This window comes from Truncatella angustata, assembly GCF_020726525.1.
Source record: "Truncatella angustata strain MPI-SDFR-AT-0073 chromosome Unknown BKA67scaffold_10, whole genome shotgun sequence".
NCBI classification, from domain to species: domain Eukaryota; kingdom Fungi; phylum Ascomycota; class Sordariomycetes; order Amphisphaeriales; family Sporocadaceae; genus Truncatella; species Truncatella angustata.
In genome coordinates this window covers 455876-473533 of record NW_025763390.1, presented here as the reverse complement: position 1 = coordinate 473533, position 17658 = coordinate 455876, and the positions used below count along the sequence as shown (strand labels likewise).

The 17658-nt window shown below is 50.3% G+C and overlaps 5 protein-coding genes across 5 annotated transcripts; 2 read left to right on the top strand and 3 right to left on the bottom strand.

Moving 5' to 3' along the window:
• Positions 1-1230: 1230 nt before the first annotated feature.
• Positions 1231-2945, bottom strand: BKA67DRAFT_582660 (uncharacterized protein). Its single transcript, XM_046104012.1, has 2 exons — positions 2779-2945; positions 1231-2726 (listed from the first exon to the last, which is right to left on the bottom strand). The coding sequence occupies exon 2, from the start codon at positions 2617-2619 to the stop codon at positions 1573-1575; it is 1047 nt and encodes a 348-aa protein (XP_045952409.1). The 5' UTR covers positions 2620-2726; positions 2779-2945; the 3' UTR covers positions 1231-1572.
• Positions 2946-5481: 2536 nt separating this feature from the next.
• BKA67DRAFT_540891 (glycoside hydrolase family 61 protein) lies at positions 5482-6722 on the bottom strand (the record flags this gene model as incomplete). The annotated part of the gene is made up of 4 exons (XM_046100833.1): positions 5482-5532; positions 5594-6167; positions 6290-6405; positions 6474-6722. The coding sequence occupies 4 exons, from the start codon at positions 6720-6722 to the stop codon at positions 5482-5484; spliced, it is 990 nt and encodes a 329-aa protein (XP_045952408.1).
• Positions 6723-10561: 3839 nt separating this feature from the next.
• Positions 10562-11300, top strand: BKA67DRAFT_540890 (acyl-CoA N-acyltransferase; the record flags this gene model as incomplete). The annotated part of the gene is made up of 2 exons (XM_046100832.1): positions 10562-10940; positions 10993-11300. 2 exons carry the CDS (start codon positions 10562-10564, stop codon positions 11298-11300), a joined length of 687 nt encoding a protein of 228 aa, XP_045952407.1.
• Positions 11301-13340: 2040 nt separating this feature from the next.
• BKA67DRAFT_526017 (uncharacterized protein) lies at positions 13341-16104 on the top strand (the record flags this gene model as incomplete). Its single annotated transcript, XM_046098718.1, has 2 exons — positions 13341-13477; positions 13527-16104. 2 exons carry the CDS (start codon positions 13341-13343, stop codon positions 16102-16104), a joined length of 2715 nt encoding a protein of 904 aa, XP_045952406.1.
• Positions 16105-16308: 204 nt separating this feature from the next.
• On the bottom strand, positions 16309-17449 carry BKA67DRAFT_540888 (uncharacterized protein; the record flags this gene model as incomplete). Its single annotated transcript, XM_046100831.1, has 2 exons — positions 16309-17208; positions 17438-17449. The coding sequence occupies 2 exons, from the start codon at positions 17447-17449 to the stop codon at positions 16309-16311; spliced, it is 912 nt and encodes a 303-aa protein (XP_045952405.1).
• Positions 17450-17658: the final 209 nt, after the last annotated feature.

Below are 17658 nucleotides of genomic sequence, written 5' to 3'. Positions count from 1 at the left end.
TCTAATTTCCGACAGGGGGGCCCTAGATGCGCTATCTGAAGATCCATCCGGTTGGGCCATCCGAGCCGGTGGACATGCAAATAGCTTTGCTTCTCGTCTCGCGCCACCACAACCTTTCCCCCCAAGAGGATGATCGAGTCTGACGCTAGGCAATACAGCTGTCAATAAATCCCCGATATTTGCTTCTGTAAATGTCGACTCGTGAAAGTCCTGAGACACTACGAGGTCCGAGCCGCCCGTTAGACTGATTATTATTCTCGTTTAAGGAAAAGAAAAGACAAGCCGGCAGAAGTTCTCGGTAGATGGGCGCGAGGACTTCACGGGTTGAACGGCCAAACAGCGGTCTCTCACGTCTATACGTACCGATGGACTGAAGAATTCAGTCCCATGGTCTTTTGCATCGCTTTATTGCCACGTGATCACTGAGTTGAATTGTCACGCATACTTGATGTTCTAGTGTTACCTATGAAAACGCATTTGGCAGTTTCATATATCTCTTGGGTGGGACAACAAGCGCTCTATCGTCATCTTCAACGATCTCACGACGAGACTTCATCATTCCATGCACACAACGTTGTGTCCTCTGCCCGGACGTGGGCGGCCAAACCTTGAGATGTGACCACTAGTCGAACGCTGCCCAATAGCTGCAAAACGGGTTGCATGCATTACATTAGTTAGTCCCGGACGTTGCTTTTCAGGTCCCGGCCGAGTGAGAATCGCCAGTTCGCACGACAGCCTGTCGCCTTGGTGAATTCTTCTTCCGAGGGCGGTTTCGATTGGATTGTACATCACACGCGCGGATTGCAGCGAGGCAAGAGAGCGCGAGTGGATTCATTTCTGCCGCTTCTGTATGCTGGAGGCACAGGCAACCGGAATAGGTCATCCAAACTAATGATGGTGGGTCATTCGTCAAACGATTCCAAACTGATGGATCGCACCACCCCAACCCAGAGAACCACCTTTCAGCTCTCGACCAGGCTCTTCGCAACGCAGGAAGATACCCATGTGTATGTATGTGACGAGGCTTGGAGTGGGGTTCTACTGACATCTTTGCCCTATCGAAATAAACTCCGCATCGCTTACAGGATGCCCATGCAAGCAAGCACATAGTAGTCGTCCCCGCTGCAAGGGCAAAAGGTAGCCCTCCTTACAACACAGTAACATCTTCGCTGGTTGACACCAAGCCATAGCAAAGATGGTGGTGAATCATCGTAGATGCTTAAGTCAAGTCACAAGTATGTTGAAGCTTCTAGATTATAGATCGGGACTGCTAGTCAATTAATTGGGATTATGGGTTTGAAGCAAACATCGACGAAGCGATGTCAGAGCAATCCGTGCGGATGCGCCTAGTATTTGTCAGTGCCAGAGACAAGGTTACCGCAATTAATCCTGCATTACATGTTGGCGCCAGCCAAATTACCGAAAGCAGCCACAACCAGTCAACATACGTACATTTGTGGCACCACTTTTCGCGATCCATGAATTCAGCCAAGGCAATGGCATGGCCTGTACGGGAAATCTGTGCTGAGTCTCTTATCATTCTTCGTCGTTCGTTATGTTACACTAGCGCTGTCACCTCGATGACTTTTCCCTGCCTTCTTCCATCCAGAACGTCTCCTTCCTGACGTGTATGCCGGGCTGACTTGCGATGGAGTCGTTCGACCGATCATCGCCTTGACCGTAGTTGACGGCTATTTCTGTTTCCGTGTGTCCTTGACGCCTATCGCCTAGTTCCAGCTGACTATCCGCATCATCGTCGCCCCCTCTTGTAGAAAATATGCTGGAGAATTTCGATCCCTTCTGTCGTGACGTCAACTTGGTGCCCCGGGTGCCTGAAATTGGTTGGGACGCTGACGCCGAGCGCACCGTCGTGCCGAAGATCTTTGGTACGGACTGCGAGAGGAAAGCGCGTATCGCGGGCAGACATATAACAATAATCGAAATGTTGACCTCCAATGCCGTCCATATAAGAACATCGACGTAGTCCCAGGTCGGGTTGAGGGTACGAGCGAACTGCACAATATATCTCAGGCGAATGCTGCTCGTGAGCAAGATAAAGAACCCGAGACTGAACATCACGACGATGTTGATCTTCTTCCGCCAGCTTGTGTTCAGGGTGAGCAAAAGGGGCAGAGGCAGCACAAGGAGCAGGCAATCCTGAAATATTGAGATCGCGCCGGCCGTATAGGTGAGAGTGTTGACGTTAAAGCAGTGATGGCTCCCATAAGTTCCTTTCCAGCCCTCCCAGTTGTAGTTTATAGGCCAGCATTGAAAGATCTGCAGGAAAATCAATAGAATAGCCGTCAATGCCACGAACCCAATCGTTACGTATACCGCAATACGAAACCACTTATTTGGGAAGATCCTGAGAAAAAAGCACAGCATCACAATCTTGCATAGAGCCAAAAGTGCCAGGTAGAAGCTCTCATCGACGAAGAAGAGCTTGAGCGCGGTAGTGATAGTTGCACTGCTTTCTGTCCAGATATCCACGCCAAAACCTGTCAGGCGAGCATATTGTCCAAGTATCGTAAATGGAAGATAGAGCGCCAGGACCACGAACATGATGTAGTCGTCGACTCCGTATTCGCGCAAACTAAACTTTCGAGCGATAATGTGCATGATGACACAAATCAATGTGAAGGCTTCCACGCCGATGAAGCCCCAAAGATCTTCCCTTCGAGAGCGGTACGGTCGTTCGCATGCCTTGTCCTGGATCCTCGATATCTCTTTCGATCATGTTAGTTAAATCAAGCCGTTGATGGGATTCGATAGACATACCTAGCGCCTGTTCAACAGTACAGGATGATATAACACATGTTTGTACTGTGTTGTACAAGCCAGTATCAGTACAGATACAAGTCGAGTTGGTGACGACTTTGCAGGCGGAGGCTGGTATCGCTCCAAGAATGCATTCGACCTAGAAGCTTTGGTCAGCCAACGTGATGACAAGGTAATGTTCAGCAGCTGGAGAACCTACACCGCACCGAGGAATGTCATTAGCATATTGTAATAGGTCAGCCTGGCATACCGCGATCAGGAACGTCAGCAAAAGCCAGAATGCGTGCTTGAGCCGCATTGTGTCGTCCGACAGACTAATTGAGTAAAGAAAAATAAACTAGGGAATGTTTCGAAAGATGAATGTAAGGATGTTTCAGTATTTGAAAGACAGTCAATCCGAAGTGCACGGTTAGCAGCAACCGATCAGCCAGATGGTCGAGATCTCCAGGTCCAGAGACAAGACTAATGCGCTGTTGATCTGCCGTCTGAACTGCTGGTTTGTTTTGAAGCCTGAGCGCAATTCCCAGTCTGTTAGTGGGCTTCTAATCGGTATTGCTGCCCGTATTAGTGAAGTGAAGCGGTGCCCGGTAGGCGGTTCACCTGTTCGTCCCACACAGCTGGTGAGCCGCGATGACTAGTCCGAATGATAAAACACTAGAATGAACTTCTTGGCTAGTGAGTGTAACACACAGGACCGCTGGCGGTGTGTTGACAATAGTTCAAGTGTTTCCCATCCCATAAGCACATAGTAGTTCATATCACACACAAATGTAGTCGAAAGGCGCGTTGGGGACGATGATGAAAGACAGCACGATAACGTGAGACAACCAGGCCGGAAACTGTTGATCTTCCAGCAAGACTGCGCAGTGGCTGTCACGGTGCGCTGTGAAATTGCAGGCGCGGTTGACAATTGCAGAGGTTGGCACTTGACTTCAATATTGCCTGCATGCAATGAATAGGGACATCAAGGATGTGGAACCTCAATAGCACCAACTATTGGACACAATCCCCAATATGTGTGATGCGAGATTGCAGTGCAGCTTGAACATGGGTATTTACTTGCTTTGCCCGGGATAGGCGGCAATATACTTGACTACATAGTTGCCCAATCCTTCGCCTCGAGGCCTGCACCTGTCAATGCAGGCCACCGACTTGAAATGTTTCGAAAAACATGAGTGGGAGTGACAATGTTTCGTGTCAGGGTGCCACGCGAGATGCTCAATAACGATGGAGGCATCCACCATTCGACCTTCCGATACCGTACACGGCTTGACTGCCAAGTGTGGAATAGCGGAGGGGGGAGGGATGTAAGCAGACACTTTCATGGGCATGCCTCGGGAGGTTTCAAGGTTCTGAATGTAGTGTGAGATTAACTTTTACCATGTACAGATCCGTCGACGACAAGGGCAAGCCACGGCACTGGAAATAGATCCAAGCGTCGATCTGGAGACTTCAGTTGGCAGTGGACCAGCCCCGCTCACTGTGATCAGGTCGGGCAGCCGGCTGCTGGCCCGCTGCGTACGGATCCATACGGGTGCAACTGTAGCACTGTTGGATCTTGCGCTAGCCTCCTGTCAAGGAATTCGCGAACTATGACTGGTAGCTATCATGAAATCGTCCAATCCTTCCATGACAACGGCCACTTTGGCCTAGGTTAGGCAACATTCTAATCAGACATCGGTTCTGGAAGTGTGACTGGTTTGAGGTTCTGTCGGCCAGCTGGCGTCGACCATGTCAAGTTCAAGTGACGACCTCTAATCCTTCTCCTGCGCGCTCTGACCCCGCCGGACAACTAGGTGCTTAAGACTCACACTCTAGCGGCAGCCGCTTCTGTATGTAGTAGAACCTGAACAAACTCTTATTTGTAACAAAGCTGTCACGAGAAAGCGCTGGATCCTATCTCGTGGATGTAGAATATGCCTCAGAAAGAACTTATCGTCAGGTCTCGCGATACATGGCAAGTCGAGTCAGGGGGCTTTGCCAAGTGGCTTACAACTGTGGGGCAACAATGGTCAGGATGGTTCTTCTGAGTACCTCTAACCTTCCGTTCGATTTAAACCATTCAAAGCCCTCGGACGCAACCTACTACTCCTATCCCAGAGGGCAAGCAGAGTGAAGCTACCAAATAAACCTATATTACCAATAGGCGCCCCGTGGCTTAGACGATAACTAGATATAATTGGTAGTGTATGTTGGCCCTGCGTGCCTATTATTTATTGAGTAAACCTGGTTTACTGCCCTTGCGGTGGAACAAGTCATCCTAAACGATGGGAGGCTCACTGCAGGTCCATCGAATGGACTTACGCGATCATGCTGGGAATACTGCTATGAAAGGCATTATACGTCACCAGCGAGGTTGACACAGTACTATAACCTCGGTGGGCGGCAGTATAATCCGACCTTGCACCACCCACAGGCCATCGATCCAACCAGATCATGTAATTGTTGATCCACAATCCAATATATTGTATCATGTTGCAGGGCCTATATTCGACGAATTAACTTGCGAGTGGAAAGTGTACATTCAGAAACGTGTACAGAGACGATAAGCTTGGTTTACGTGCGCCTATTGCGCCTGTCCTCATGCAACTCTCAAGCACCATCTACATATATACAAACAGCCTCTTGACCTTTGAGTCTTGTCAAAATTCTTGCCTGCTTTGCGATGCACCACTAGGTCGCTCATGCCTCAGAAGCTACGCTTTAGATGCACTGAGAATAGTATGGCGATTGTGATTTGCATGTTGCGCCAGACTGTGTTTCTAGTCAGCTCGAATATCCTAGGATGTAATCTAAAAAGGAATTAGGTACTTACGGTACAGGTTGTGCACCCAGTGTACCCTGTTCCACCACACTGCTGGTACTGAGCCTGCGCACAACTATCACCACCAGTTGATCCACCAGCTGCGCTGGTCTGGGCTGGAGGCGTTACTTGGATGGCGGTACCGCTAGGGCCGGCACCTGCCTTACATGTGCTTTCGCAGCCCGAGCAAGATAAGCCGGGTGTCCTTGTCTTGCCCCCCGGAACTACGGCGGGACCGGGGTTGACGTAGGTCGAAAGCTTGGCGTGGATGTTGATCAGAACACCAGGATCGCTTGCCTTGATAGCTCCTGGGAAGCTGACACCAGCCGGAACTGCATTTGTGGACGTGCCGCCCTTGACCGTGATCTGGTAGCAGGATATATAGAACTGGGCTCCGCCAGATGAAGCCGCCGTGTGCAAGGCAATGACTTCGGCTCTAAGTAGATAGTCTCCCGCTGGTGTGTCCGCAGGGATTGGGACGTCCATTCGGCCGCAACAGCTGGAGAGGTCCTTGGTTCCCCAGAAGTCATCGTCGCCAGATCCGGCCCCTGATTTTGGTGACCAGGAGTTGGCAAAGATCTTGTAACTGCAAGTATATCATATCAGCATTCGTATTTATTAGTTGCCTTAATCAAGAAGGTATGATGATGGCCAGCAAGGACAGAAGAACGTGCCGCGACGTTATGAATGATGTGGAACCCTGCTTACAAAGGACTAGATCCATCTGCTTTCGATGCATCGTCGACTTTGCTCAAATAGACGTTGACCGGACCGTAATGAGCACCTCCGATGGCCTCGTTCGCGCAGCTACGATCACCAGGTTGCTGTCATTCGCATAATGTGAGCTGCCATCTCAAAAACGTTGTTTTGGCAATCCTAAGAGTAATCGTACCTGGTGCATCTCGACTGTCACCACGGAGCCTGGTGCAACGGCACACTTGCCAGACACGCCAGTTGTGCCTCCGACATTACACCTGAAATCTGTGCTTGCGGGATTCGTGACCGGGCTGTTCGACTTTGGTAGACGGACACACTGTCCGCCAAGGTCGACTCCATCGACCCATAGTTCTTGGAACGTAGCATGAGCTGAGGCCTGGCCTACAGCCAGGGCCGAGAGAGCAGCATACAGATTGTACTTCATGGTGACAATTTTGAGCTTCTTGATGGGGTGTGCAAAACGTGGCTGCTCAACGGACTGGATCTAGGAGAGCACTTTTGCAGGTTGATGCGATCTTTATGGCGCATAGTCGCACGCATCCATCCTGCACATTTTGTCAAGGACCTTGTCACTCCGTGCATTACTACTGGAAATGAAACCTCATCCACCTGATCTGGCCGCAGCATCGTTTCCGCTGCTCGGATTGGCTAGATAGACAGTTGCATTGCGGATGCAAGTGCCGAGGCGGCTGAATTGCCTAGCACTTCCCCACAAAATAATATATCTGTGAGTAGAACTTTGGTTCTCGGCGTGATATAAAATAGTTTATCTATCGGGTAATATCGAGTTGTCCTGTGGTTGGTCCAGTGAACCGCCACGTGAGATTGTGGCGGATCATGCATATCAACATCCCGATCAGAGCAGTTTGCAGCTGCAACCCAGATAACCCGGCATGTACACATGAGCTCATTGCCTGATCAATCATGAACAGTGCAGAGAAGTGATATATTTAGTCGCATGTATTCAGATTTCTGCACTCTTTTCTTGAGATCCCAGATAAAATCGTAGAGGCGGAGATGGTTCTCAGTGTCGAGATAGAAGAAGCAAGATATAGTCCCAGTACAAATTCCACAGGTAGAGCCCATTGTAAGCAAGGACCTGTTTAGATCAGAGGACATTGCAATAAGACTGCTGGATTTCTATGCCCAAAAATCATTATTGCCATTGAACGTTTGAGGTACTCAAATACCATGCTGCCAAAAAAATAAAATAAGGCCAAGCCTTTGGCTTTCAACGAAATCTTGCATAAAAACACATGGCGGATGTTGTGGGAATGATCCTTGAAGTACTCAGGTTATCTGCAGTAGTTCGCTCAAGTGTTCGATAATAGTCTCAAGGATAATGGCTTCTGTTGCGTTGTGGCACAAAATACGGATCTCGGCAGCAATAGCCCGGTGTGTACCATCAACAGTCTCTCTAGAACCACCAGATTCCCCAAACTTCGGAACAATTGTACTGAGCTAATCTTCTTTCTTGGGGTCTTGTTCATTAGAGAAAGTGGATTGCTAAGTCGCAGCTTCTTCACAGCTTTAATAGTAGTCCTCGGGTACTTCTTTCTAGCGATTCTCCTAGACTCCGAACCAAACGAGAACGTGCAAAATTTCGCTCGCTCTGAGATGCCGTTTCTTTATCCTCCGATAGAACCTGAAGTTATATAACATTAATCTTACCTTGGCTCTCAATAACCTTAATCATTTTATGGAGCTTTGAGAACAAGCTTTTATATTATGGACAACCAACGAGCATGAGTTTCAAATATCACACTGTATATTAAGCTTGTAAAGTCAATGAGGCAACTTTGTGAAATGATTTTGAGCACACATTCGAAGACATGCGTTGCTGATCTCATGCTGTGATCTGGACCCGGAATAACAAGAGTCTGAATCACAAAATTTGAAATGGTAGCATCGAAACTCAAAATTTGCTCAGGAGATAGAAGTGGAAATGCTCTTAGAACTCTGGCTCGGTTTTTGCTTAGCAGAGGGAAAGGTAATACCAACGAGAAATGCAAATATGCAGTCAATTCATGTTACAATCCTAATACCTTATACCCACCACCATGTATCGAAGTGCTTGAAAGCCTCGCGCATATCCACCTTACCCGATACCCAAGTAAATTATATGTTACGCCAACTACTTGGAATGGTTCTACTGAGCATCGTAAAGTGGGCCACTGTCGAATGTCACGACGATGTAGTAATCAAACGCCTGAGTGGGAGAATTGGGGTCTGGAGGTCGAGAAAATATGAATAAAAATATTGTAGGCAGAGTCGTGGGAACGATCAAACTAGAAGATATGCGTGATGCACGATGACGCTCTGGGGCTCGCGCTTCGTCATAGACAACACGAGGAATTGTGATGTTTAGTGCGATAGTATTCACCGCTCAGGTAGACTGAATAAATCAAATAAGTCTTCGCAGCTTTACCCGGAGAAAAATCCCATTTTCGTTCTCCATTTTGATACACCTTTACTATATCAAATGACTAACTATTAGAAAAGATGACGACGCGCAGCACATACCTGCAATGTATGTCGGTGCCGATCTTGAACTTTGACGAATATCATTTTCCCCATCCTCTGTAGCTATATTGCCCCGTTCATAGTTGTCACTTATGGCTATATAGCATGCTCCACTTGATGTTTGTTTGATTAGTGTGACAACATTCCCCAGCGAAGCTTAGTAGACCCAGTGCTTCACATCCCTGGAGTCCATCCTGGTTGAGTCTTGCAACAATTTGTGCCCTCGTTAGTTCAGCATTGCATCGTGCCAAATGCTCTCACTCCATTGACACAGTGTCAGACAAGTCTTTGATGCGAACTCGTCAGCTTCCCCGTTGTGGACTTAATGTATCTGTATTGTCTACGAGCCAGTCACGAAAAGAACTGGCTCTGACTCTGAGGTTTCTTACGCAGCAATGTGAATCAGGCATCACTCGTTCCCATACAGTTGCTAACAATGCCTGTCGACTATTCTGACCACAGAGCTGCGAGAAGTGCCAAAATGAAAACTCCTTCGGAAGTTACAAATTTGAGTCGGTCGTGGGCATTACTTTGCGATCCACAGGTCCTTACAAATGTTTGCCATTCGTGTTCCATTCTACATCGCTTTGTGAGGGAAAGTCTAGGCCCCTTGGAATAAGGCACACCTCCACAGCTACTAAATGATTGATGTCGGGAATAGTTTTCGCTCCTCGGACTTCGTGAACGCCTCGGTCATACGAGCTCAACGCGGGTCCGCTAAGCTGCATTGCCACTCAACAATACCAGCTCACTGTCGGAAGAACACTGATACAATTGACAGCATACAGGGGTGAGAATATAGAAGACCTCGTTAAGACAAAGAGATCGTCACACCTGCTGCACTTGTTCGCTGCCAAAGGTTGCTGTGGGTGAAATGATAAACACATGTAAGTGAGCGGGAATAACAGGATGCACGCGACAGTCCGCTATCGTATGTGCTTGCGCGTTGCCCAGGCTGGGCAATTGTTGACATGGACATTGCTGTGGCAGCATGTTTTCTCCACTGTCGGATCCCGCTTGACAAGAGATACTAAAGATAGCTTGGTCGAAGCGAAGTGTTAATGCGGAGTAGATAAGATGCGAGCTGCCTTAATGGGATATGTGGCACACACAGTCCTTAAAACACCGTTAACATGTTATGGATTCTTTCCAGGGTATCTTTCAATAGAAACCAGATATGATCCTGGGGTTTCAGTGATTACGAAGTTTCGTCGTACCGGCCTTTCGCCGTATATGAATATTTCTTGGATAATTGCCAAGACTTCACAAAAGTGGCAGTCGATTGCGTGATTGAGCAAGGCTCTCCGGCTTGGCAGCGAACTGGCGGCTTGGGGGTACCCCAAGTTCCGGATGTCAGCCAATCCACGGCGTCTGGAGCCGCAAATTTTTTATACACACCCGGTTGACCTTGCCCGGTATTGCATATCGTCTGGTGTAGCAATCCAGCCGAATAAAACTCCACACCGAGCGTTGAGTCCGAGGGCTCACCTGGCATGTGACCTTCGAATGATAGTGAGATACGAAAGCACGCTTGCCGTTAGAACCGACTTGCAACCTTTATATTAGTGTCGCCCTTGGGCCTGCCAGAAGCTGTCATCGAATCAACTGAAAAGATATCGATTTCCCAAAGTTTTGTGATCAATCTCCATACTTCCATAATTGCAATTGCCACCACGGCAGCGTAGTCTTGCAATAAGCGATTGTTCGACTTCCAGAATCTCTTGTCCTTGAGCGATCAAAATGACGTTTGCAGTGCTGCCCGCGCTCATTCCCGACATTAGCCCGGTGTATGATGTGTATTTCGAAGCCTTTAAGAATGGGAAGGTCCTAGAGTTTCTATTTCCAGGAGGCGTTGATCGTCAAGCCCACAAACATGGCATAACGTTGTGGTGGCATCAGGATTTGAATGGCTATACCATCAAGTGTGTAGACGCAGATACGGGTTCCATCGTGGGCATGGCTCAGTGGGAGGTCTTTTGGCGACCGGGAAAACAGAACCTTTGGATGTTGCCGAAAGGAGCAGAGTGGCTCAAGGGGGACAAGCGCAAAAAGGCAGAGAGTATACTTATTCCCGACTGGACCATGAGAGACAAGTTATTTGGTGGGCGGAAGCACGTCTGTGAGTCGAGTCGGCATGACGCATTCTGTGATAGTGCTGACGACAGATGAAGATTGCGTAACGATGGCTGTACACCCAAAGTACCAACGGAAGGGTATTGGCCGGTCCCTCACTCAGTGGGGCGTCGATATCGCCGAGCAGTTGGGCCTTCCGATCTATCTTGAATCCACTGACGCAGCTGTGCCGCTGTATGAGTCCGTTGGATTTCAGAGAGTGACACACGAGACACTTGTCCATAAGGCAATACTCACGGGCCAGAAAGAGGATGTAGTGGTGCCCATATTCGTTAGGATGCCAAGTAAGGCCAATGGACTCTCGTTCCAAGAATGGGCAGGCAAGGGGTACCCAGATTCGTACTGATGTGCGCCTGTATCCTGTAATCAATCAGTATTGCGCAGCTGCAATGAGCAACTGGCAAGTAGAAGCCTCCATGAATAATTTATTCATCGTTTGGGTACAAAAAATTGTTTTAATGCTGTTGAGCGGAGACATTTCACAAGCCGGACAAGCACAAAACTTTGACACCGTCCAAGGGGAGGGTCCCGGACTCGTTTCCATGCTTCGCTCCACGAGCATCCACACTAGATGCCACGCTTCTCACCTCAGAATCCCACTAACTGATCAGTGCTGTCATCCATGTGCAGCAGTGTCAAACTCGGTGATGACTGCCAAAGATGTTTCGCCAACCCCCACAAGAAGAGCTCTCTCTGTAATATGCACTGCCAACAAGGACTTGTTTTTGTGTTCCTCTCCTGAGTTTGTAACAACCTGGAGGGCTTTTCCGCATGGTCAAAAGACATCCATAAAAACCACGCTGTCATCTCAACTCTGCCAGTAGACAAGGTTGAGGGAAGTGGTCAATTTCTGAAAGAAATCAACCGCGGTTTTGGCGTCCAGCTACATTGTTGATGTTGTACCAACAACAAGTGGTTAATGCGCCTGGTCGGATCACACAAAGTGAATAGCCAATGGCAATTGCCGGGGCTTGATCCGAGGGGATAAAAAGGTGATGCTGGGTTGGATGCTTGCAAGTATGACCACAGAGTAGCCCAGCTTTCACACTGAGCATACACCTGCCGGGTTACAACAGGGTATACGAGGGTACTGAAAGCGAATAGCATGGCAGGAGGCACATCAGATTCCATGGCACTTCTGTTATAGCCGTATGACCTCCACTTGTTCGGACGGAACAATTCTGGCGGATAGGTCATCGGGAGGATGAAGTGCCGCAAATCTGATTGTCTGTGGCCATTACTGAGCTCTCCCTCGTATCACCATATGTACCAATGGTCAAGTGACCATTGAAATCCAAACAGACAGTAACAATTGATAAACATCTCCCGGGCAACCACGCAGATGACCACCAACGAAACGATCCATACTGACCAGAGTACAATTTCCAGTGACATAATGCTGACGAGCGGCCACCAGACCAGGGGCTCTTACATTCAACTCATAGCAAAAGTCCTCGCTCGCCGCAAGGGCATCTGGAATGTCCCATCACCCTTCGACCGCAAGAAGTCTGCTAGGCGCTGGCTGCTTTTCAGCAGCGCACGGCATCGCAAGAACAATCGAGCAGTGTAGAAAATGAATTTGGACGACTATGAGCGCAAGACTTGAAACCAAATGAGGGCTTAGGGTTAAGTTCCGAAACACCGTTCCCAATAGCCAGTCCGCCTGCCAGGCCAGCTGGCTCCTCTCGCATAGCAAGCCTCACGCGGCAAGCACATCAGGACTGCTACGGACCCCGTACTGCGACGTGCTATGCGGAGCTTAAGACTGACCATGGGGTCGTCAGACATTCCTTTCGGAAAACGGGAGTCGGAGAACTGTGGGGGAGGCATTAGTGCAAGTTGTGTGATGCCCGTATCCCTACCAGAGGGAGACAAGGCGAGAGAGCTTCTTCTTGAGGTTACGATGAGACAAAATCATCCATGACCGCGATCGTATCTCGATTGATTGCTGACCTGAAGCCCATCTCGAGTACTGATCCAGGGATTCTATCGACGATCAGGCATGGCAATCACAGAGGTGTGATGTATGAGAAGGAAGTAAACATTCGAGACCCGCGTCGCGTCGGGGCTTCTGTAATTAGTGAACAGAACGCGCTAAGCGAGCGCCGGCACGTGCTCTGGACTAAGGTTAGTCCAGTCTAGTCTAGTCTAGACTAGCCTCAATATTCCAGACCGTAGCACAGTCCACCATCCACTATGAGCTTGCTGACCAACACTGTAAGGATCCGTATGCACAATCAAATTCGCATACAGTCCTCGCCACTGCGCAATATGATCACAAACTGAACATTCTGTATTGCTCGAATCTGATGCACCATACCCTCACACTTCCAACTAGGATTGAGAACAACTGCTGCTCAGATATCGTCGCTATCAGCTAAACGCAATGAGCAAGACTGCAGCGGCGACGCAGGGTTCTCTACACGCAGCTCTTGAGACTATAGGAACCAAAGCCTTCGACCCCACCAGCAATGATGCGTCTCGTGCAGAGGGCCAAAAAGAATTTGGCGTGCTCATATCAAGGTAGGCGTGGTAGGCTTCAATCTATCAGCAGTATCTGATTGTTCCTTAGGACGGGAACCTCGTCACTCATTGCAGCGCTCAATGCTTTGATCAAGCCCAGCCGAGTGCCAAGATGGTTGGCTCTAAGATTTATGGATGTTCTCACATTGCTGCCTCAAAGACCCGACGGTGTCAGAGCCACGCTAGAGTTTGTTTTCACAACTCATCCCTCGAGCACCGTCAAGGCTTCCGAGGCTGCAGGTCCGCAGAAACGTGGCGCAAACATCACTATGGAGGCTCTGAAGATAGCGGCCAACCTTTTGTCGGCACCACCAGCTGGTGTTCCGCCCAAGGAGTGGTATCCGGGCATAGCGCCTCAGCTCCTTGCACTGCTCGATGGCACGGAGGGCTCGGACCTAGTCAAGGTCGCTTCCTATGTGATTGGATTCGGCATATTAGGTAGGAGGCAATTTGGTGCGCCGGGCACGGCAGGCTGGACAGCTTTCGCAACCCCGATGCTTGCTGCCGTCAATCCATCCCTGTCGCCCGAGAAGTCGACTGGCGAGACACTAGTATTCAGTGCAGGTCCCGACGAGGTCGTTGATTTACAAAGAGAAACGGTCATAGTACGATCTGATGACTTGGCCCATGCACTGAAGCGTTTGACCGCACTTCTGAACTCGCATCCTAATCCTGGCTTGTCCACGAGGCTTCTCTCACCTCTTCTGAAGCCATTATGGGCACTCAGCTCGTGGCCTGATGCGGACCAAGAATGCAGCGATGCCTTCTGCACCCCCGCTAAGAAGTTACTAACCATCTACTTGAAGATTTCAGGAAGCGCTGAGAGGTACACTGCTGTTATTGAAGATCTCTTGTACAATGGAGACCGGCTTTCGGATGATACAGTATGGCAGTATGGCTCAGAAGGGTCGCAGATCAAGGCACAACGTATTCGCAACACCAGGTCTCAAGCTGGTATTCAACTAGATCTAGCTAGTTTAGGAGCCAAAGCTACCTCTCTTGTTGAGCTCATGCAGGACGCTGCCTCCGAAGCCGACATTTCGAAGGTTTTCCTAACACTCTTTCGGACTTCATTCAGACAAGAAAAATCGGCTCAGGCAATCAAGATCAAAGTCGACGAAGAGAAAGTTGATGATCCGATGAAACGTATTTTTGAAATACAAGTTCTCCAGACTATGATGGACAGGATACCTGAGAAGCTTGTGGCTGGCTCGAAGGGTCTGCTTGAGTTGGCTCATCAGGTGCTGACTGATTACGATGCATCTTCCGAGAACCCGGACTCTGTGGCAGTTGCACTGAGTCTTCTTAATATTGTTATCACAGCTCCCAGCTTCCAGAAATCGGACGTTGACGGCAGCCTTCTTGCGTCCATCGAGGCATCCCTTGGCAAAATCAGCTCGGGGAATCATCATGATATTTCACAGACGGCAAATAATCTTTCCCTGCTTCTAAAGTACAGAGATGAGATTGAGGACCCTTCTGAACGCCCGACCGCACCTACAGACCGTCAAGTCGAAGACCGCAAGACTTACAACCTAGCTCTATCTTACATCACTCAACTAGACTCTCCACCGCCTGTACGCTCCGAAGGTCTGAACCTCATATCAAACCTTATTAGGGCCAACAGCCCTATTCTCGACATTCAAGGTGTTCTTGTTTTATGTTCATCCCTGCTAGGCGAGGATGAAGACTACATCAATGCTCGAGTCATGAAGCTCTTTGTTCAGCTTGCAGAGAAACATCCAAAGTCTGTCATCAAGGAACTGCTAGACCACTATGTCGACGCCGACGAAAAGGCGAACGTGGATACGCGTCTGCGCTTTGGCGAGACCATCCTCCAGGTGACCCAGCGACTAGGCAATATGTTTACTGGCGATGCCGCAACGCAGGTCGGCGAGAGCATGCTCTCGACCGCCGGACGGCGCGGTCACAGGCCCAAAACGGAGGAAAGGCAGACCCGCGACCAGCGGCTGCGCGAGCGAAAACAAAAGGCCGCCGAGAAGGCCTGGGGAGGCGACGTGCCCGATCTGAGCGAGCTGCAAGAGGAAGGAGGAGGCCAGGATCAGAGCGAGGAGGAAAAGGCCAGGAATGACATCTTGGCTCAGATCCTGCAGGGCTGGGAGAGCAAGCGCGGCAGCGAAGATGTCCGTATCCGCGCCTCTGCGCTCTCGGTCTTCTCGATTGGCTTGGAGACCAACATCTCCGGCTACGGCTCTACCCTGGTCGAGGCCAGCGTCGACTTGTGTCTCAATATCTTGACCATAGAGGCCGAGGTGGAAAAAGCCATCCTTAGGAGAGCCGCCATTATCCTCGTATTGACGTTTGTTCGAGCGCTCGCCGACGCCAAGGAATCGGGCAGGCGCCTGGGGTTCGGACTGACGGATGCGAGTCGCGAAGATATTACGAGGATATTGGAATATGTCGCGGGCGCGGATAACGATGGGCTGGTTCAGCAGCACGCGCGGGATGTGGTGGAGAGTCTGCAGAACTTCCAGATGGCCACCATGTTGCCAGAGGCGAGAGATCCACCGCCGGGATTGGCGCACATAGCAGGTCTGAATTTGGGCCGGCCTGATCTACCTAGTTTGGAACCTCAGTCAAGACCGAGAATCGAAGAGATTGAATAGTCCCAGTAGCTTAAAATACTTAAATACAATATCATGCCGAGTTTCTTGAAAGCGCGGATTTTGCTTGGTATTTACCTCGCATATCTCGTCGATAATACCCCTTCTTGATTGCCAGGTTCTGTATGCTTGAACCGGACGTATCCTCCCCGACTCAACGACCGAGACGTCGCTGTGGTGACAACGCAGGCATGGCATTGCATCTCATCATTCCATATCAATATTCATGGGAATACCAAAGTCATCAACCTCCTCCTCCGTCGTAGTCGTGGTCGTCGTGGCTGCTGGCATCTCCGCTTGAGGTGAAGACGGTCTCGCCAAGTCCCTAGCCAGCTCCTCTGCGACGTCCTTTGCAACCTGTGCCTTCTTCTCCTTCCTCACGCCCTCGCAGTGCATCTCGTACCCCTCCATCTGCATGGCCGCGAACCTCATCAGCTCCGCGAAGCGTGTGACCGCCGCCTCGCGCGGCGTGTCCCTGGGGTCCGGACCCACGGGCGGCACGCTGGCCCAGCCGAAGTCTGGGGGGAGGCCGTACGCACGGCGTGGGTCGCGCGGCTCCTCCAGGCTCCGGACCAGCGCCTCCTCGTCCGACTGGGTGGGCGGGAGCCGTCTCGAGCGCGGGGGCAGCCCACCGTTCTGAGACGCGTGCTGCAGCTCGGCCGCTGCGGCATCCCGGTGGATCTTCCGCGCTTGCTGCAGGACCATGGTCGCGATGTTGCGCTTCACGGCCGTCATGTGGTCTTCCAGCTCGGCCATGGCGCGGTCGACGCGCGCGGCGGTGGAGCCGGTGCCGTCTTCTCTGGTGGTGGCGTCGGCGCCGGCGGGTGATGACCGTGGCTGCGTGTAGTCATACGTGGCCGGGACGAAGATCGCAGGTGTTATGGAGATGAGATCCGGGATATTGTCTGGGATGATCTGGGGTCCCGCAGGCGGAGACGGAGCCGCCGATGAGGGCTTGCTCGGGGATGCAGAACCAGAGCCTAGTAAACCACCCTGGATGGCGTTTGGATGCGGTGACCCTTGACGTCTGCGGCGCGCGCCCGGGTGAGGCGAGCCCTGACGCTTGCGCCGAATCTCTGGGCGTGGTGAACCTGGCATTGCTTGTGCCTGGGTATGTGTAAAGTAATCTCAAATTTTTGTGAGTACGCAGCCAAGCAGTCAGCGAGAACAGCTGGGCGCTATAAGGTCTTCCCTGTGTAGATGTTGCCAGACTCCAGCATCTCTAGTATAATGTCCACAGGTTTGACAAAGCTCTTTCTGACTTAACATGAACTAGGCAACGCTGAAGGGAATAAGCAAGTCATCAAGTTATGAGGCAGAATTCTCCCGAACTTACCATGTAGATCATTTGAGACCAAGTAAACAATACCTCAGTCGCAATGCAGATGTCCTGGTAACATTGAAGAAAGCTTCCGCGTTCATATCTCGCGGGAGCATACTATCAAGTGGATGTTTATGTTGGTTGAAAGCTGGCAAGTGCTTGCAGAGAGAGTTGCCTTTGTGGCCCACACCTTTCCCAGACCCTGAAGCAACAGCGCTGTGCAGGGTCCAGTAAGC